Source organism: Narcine bancroftii, chromosome 7, assembly GCF_036971445.1.
Source record: "Narcine bancroftii isolate sNarBan1 chromosome 7, sNarBan1.hap1, whole genome shotgun sequence".
In the NCBI taxonomy this organism is placed as follows: Eukaryota; Metazoa; Chordata; class Chondrichthyes; order Torpediniformes; family Narcinidae; genus Narcine; species Narcine bancroftii.
This window is the reverse complement of record NC_091475.1, coordinates 82,267,116-82,270,385: the sequence shown is the minus strand read 5'-3', so window position 1 is coordinate 82,270,385 and position 3,270 is coordinate 82,267,116. Positions and strand designations below refer to the sequence as shown.

The 3,270-nt window shown below is 62.0% G+C and overlaps 1 protein-coding gene across 3 annotated transcripts in view; it reads right to left on the bottom strand.

The window, feature by feature from the left end:
- The window catches only part of dock9b (dedicator of cytokinesis 9b), a 346,813-nt gene extending 344,471 nt beyond the window's left edge, over nucleotides 1–2,342 (bottom strand). For all 3 annotated transcript variants that reach the window (XM_069890523.1, XM_069890538.1, XM_069890537.1), the window contains exon 1: nucleotides 2,083–2,342. In XM_069890523.1, coding sequence (XP_069746624.1) covers nucleotides 2,083–2,187 — 105 coding nt within the window. In that variant the 5' untranslated portion in view covers nucleotides 2,188–2,342. The remainder of the gene's footprint in view (nucleotides 1–2,082) is intronic.
- Nucleotides 2,343–3,270: the final 928 nt, after the last annotated feature.

Sequence of the window (3,270 nt, the reverse complement as noted above, 5' to 3'; positions counted from 1 at the left end):
TCGGGGGGCACTGCGGGGGCGGGGGGCACTGCGGGGGCGGGGGGCACTGCGGGGGCGGGGGGCACTGCGGGGGCGGGGGGCACTGCGGGGGGCACTGCGGGGGCGGGGGGGCACTGCGGGGGAGGGGGGCACTGCGGGGGAGGGGGGCACTGCGGGGGCGGGGGGCACTGCGGGGGGCGGGGGGCACTGCGGGGGCGGGGGGCACTGCGGGGGCGGGGGCACTGCGGGGGCGGGGGGCACTGCGGGGGCGGGGGGCACTGCGGGGGCGGGGGGCACTGCGGGGGCGGGGGGCACTGCGGGGGCGGGGGGCACTGCGGGGGCGGGGGGGACTGCGGGGGCGGGGGGCACTGCGGGGGCGGGGGGCACTGCGGGGGCGGGGGGGACTGCGGGGGAGGGGGGACTGCGAGGGGAGGGGGGGACTGCGAGGGGAGGGGGGACTGCGAGGGGAGGGGGAGGGAGAGGAACTGATTGGGGAAATACTGTACATCAAAGTGTAGTGGAGGTTCGTGGCATCTCAATTTTATTATTCCTTTTTAAATAACCACCACTTTTTTTTATAATCTCACAACAAAACACACGTCACAAGATAAAAACATTAACAATCTGATTATCAACAAAGAATTCCAATAAAATTCAATCTTCAATTCCTAGCATTTAACATTGCATACAAGCATACACACTGTTTACAAACTCACAGCCTACCCCCCCTCCCTCTCCACCTGCCCCCCCTCTCCACCTGCCCCCTCCCTCTCCACCTGCCCCTCTCTCTCCACCTACCCCCCTCCCTCTCCACCTACCCCCCTCCCTCTCCACCTGCCCCTCTCTCTCCACCTACCCCCCTCCCTCTCCAACTGTCCCCATCTCTCTCCACCTACCCCCTCCCTCTCCAACTGTCCCCATCTCTCTCCACCTGCCCCCTCTCTCTCCACCTACCCCCCTCCCTCTCCACCTGCCCCCTCTCTCTCCACCTACCCCCCTCCCTCTCCATCTGTCCCCATCTCTTTCCACCTACCCCCTCCCTCTCCAACTGTCCCCATCTCTCTCCACCTGCCCCCTCTCTCTCCACCTACCCCCTCTCTCTCCAACTGTCCCCATCTCTCTCCACCTACCCCCCTCCCTCTCCAACTGTCCCCATCTCTCTCCACCTGCCCCCTCTCTCTCCACCTACCCCCTCCCTCTCCACCTGCCCCTCTCTCTCCACCTACCCCCCTCCCTCTCCACCTGCCCCCATCTCTCTCCACCTACCCCCTCCCTCTCCAACTGTCCCCATCTCTCTCCACCTACCCTCCTCCCTCTCCAACTGTCCCCATCTCTCTCCACCTACCCCCCTCCCTCTCCAACTGTCCCCATCTCTCTCCACCTACCCCCCTCCCTCTCCACCTGCCCCCTCTCTCTCCACCTACCCCCCTCCCTCTCCAACTGTCCCCATCTCTCTCCACCTACCCCCCTCCCTCTCCAACTGTCTCCCATCTCTCTCCACCTACCCCCCTCCCTCTCCAACTGTCCCCATCTCTCTCCACCTACCCCCCTCCCTCTCCACCTGCCCCCTCTCTCTCCACCTACCCCCCTCCCTCTCCAACTGTCCCCATCTCTCCCCACCTACCCCCTCCCTCTCCAACTGTCCCCATCTCTCTCCACCTACCCCCCTCCCTCTCCAACTGTCCCCATCTCTCTCCACCTACCCCCCTCCCTCTCCAACTGTCCCCATCTCTCTCCACCTACCCCCCTCCCTCTCCAACTGTCCCCATCTCTCTCTACTTGCCCCCTCCCTCTCTATCCTCTTGCTGCCCTTTATCCTCCCCTGTCGTCCTCTTCTCCCTTCCCCGTCCCTCTCTCGTCCGAACCTCAACTCCTCCATCCTCTGCTACTTCTCCCAATACAGAACTCTCTCCCACCCCCTCCCCTCTTACCTTCTTTCCTATCCCCTCGCCTCGCTCTCCTCCTTCTCCCCTCCCCTCCCCTCCAGCTGATGCTCGGCGCGACACCGTGTCGTGGGCCCAGACCACGCGTCGCGGACACAGGACCGGTGGCGCGGAGGGGCGAGGACAGTCCCCCCCCATCCCTCCTCCAATCCCCACTCACCAGCAACACTGAGGTCCGCACCGCCTCGGAGACGCTGTGCCGGAGTTCGGCGGCGGTGCCGGGTCGGCTGAGGGCGCGGGTGAACCTGCGCGTTTCCTGAGCCATGGTCAGGGCACAGCGCCGGGGCTCGGCCTCAGGACCGCTGCCCACGGCTCCGGCTGCTGTGCGGGCGGCGGCAGGACACACGGAGCCGGGCCGGTGCCGCCGGCACTCCAACAGCCCGGGCTGCGGCTCCAGGAACGGGCGCGCTGGCTGCGCAATGTGGCAGCACCGCCCCCTTCCACTCCTTCCCCCAGCCTGTCCTGCTTCGCCACGCCTGTCCGTCTTCCCCAGCCTGTCCCCTTCCCGTCCCCCTTCGCCCCACTTGTCCCCCTCCCCCCAGCCTGTCCCCTTCCGCTCAACTACTCTCTTCTTTCCCCCATATTCCCTTTCTCCTCCTATTTTTCTTATATTCTCCTTCCCCCCTCCTCTCTTATCCTCCCAACCTCTCGAGTCACCTACTTTCTTACACCTGTGTTCTCCGTTCCTTATCTCCTCCTTCCTCCACCACAATAACTCTTCTCTCACCCCCTCCCCATTCCACCCTTGTTCCCTCTCGCTCCTTGTTTTCCTCTTGCCTCTCTTTTCCTTGCCTCCTGCCCTGCTCCACCCCAGGGGATCCTTTCCCGTCCCCTACCATTCTCTCCTCTTCAGCCTCCATCCATTATGCTTTGACTCCCCCCCCCCACCTTCCTTTCCTACCTCTCCCTCTCCTCTTCTCCTATTCTTTGTCTCCACTTTATTGTATCGACCTGCTTTTCCTTGTGCCCTTCTTTACTCTTCCTTCCTCCATCTCTCCTTGTCGTCTGAACTTTCTACCCAACTCAGATTTTCCTAATTCCCACAATTAGTTTCTTCATCATTTACCCCTAGTTCTTGATCTTTTCTATCTCGTCTGCCGGATGCTGACAATTTCCTTTGCAACCACTTTTCATGGAGAATTGCACTAGCCGCTCCAAGTAAGATTTAGAACATCCTGCATCCTCGAAATGTTTCGCACCCCATTTCATCACTTCCACAATATTTCAGTCCTGGCCTAATGCTCAAAGTTCAGATTTATTGTCAGCGTGCACACATGACTTCACATGACTTCACGTACAACCCCGAGATTCTTTTGCCTTCAGGCCAGGCAGATTTTCTATTTATTGG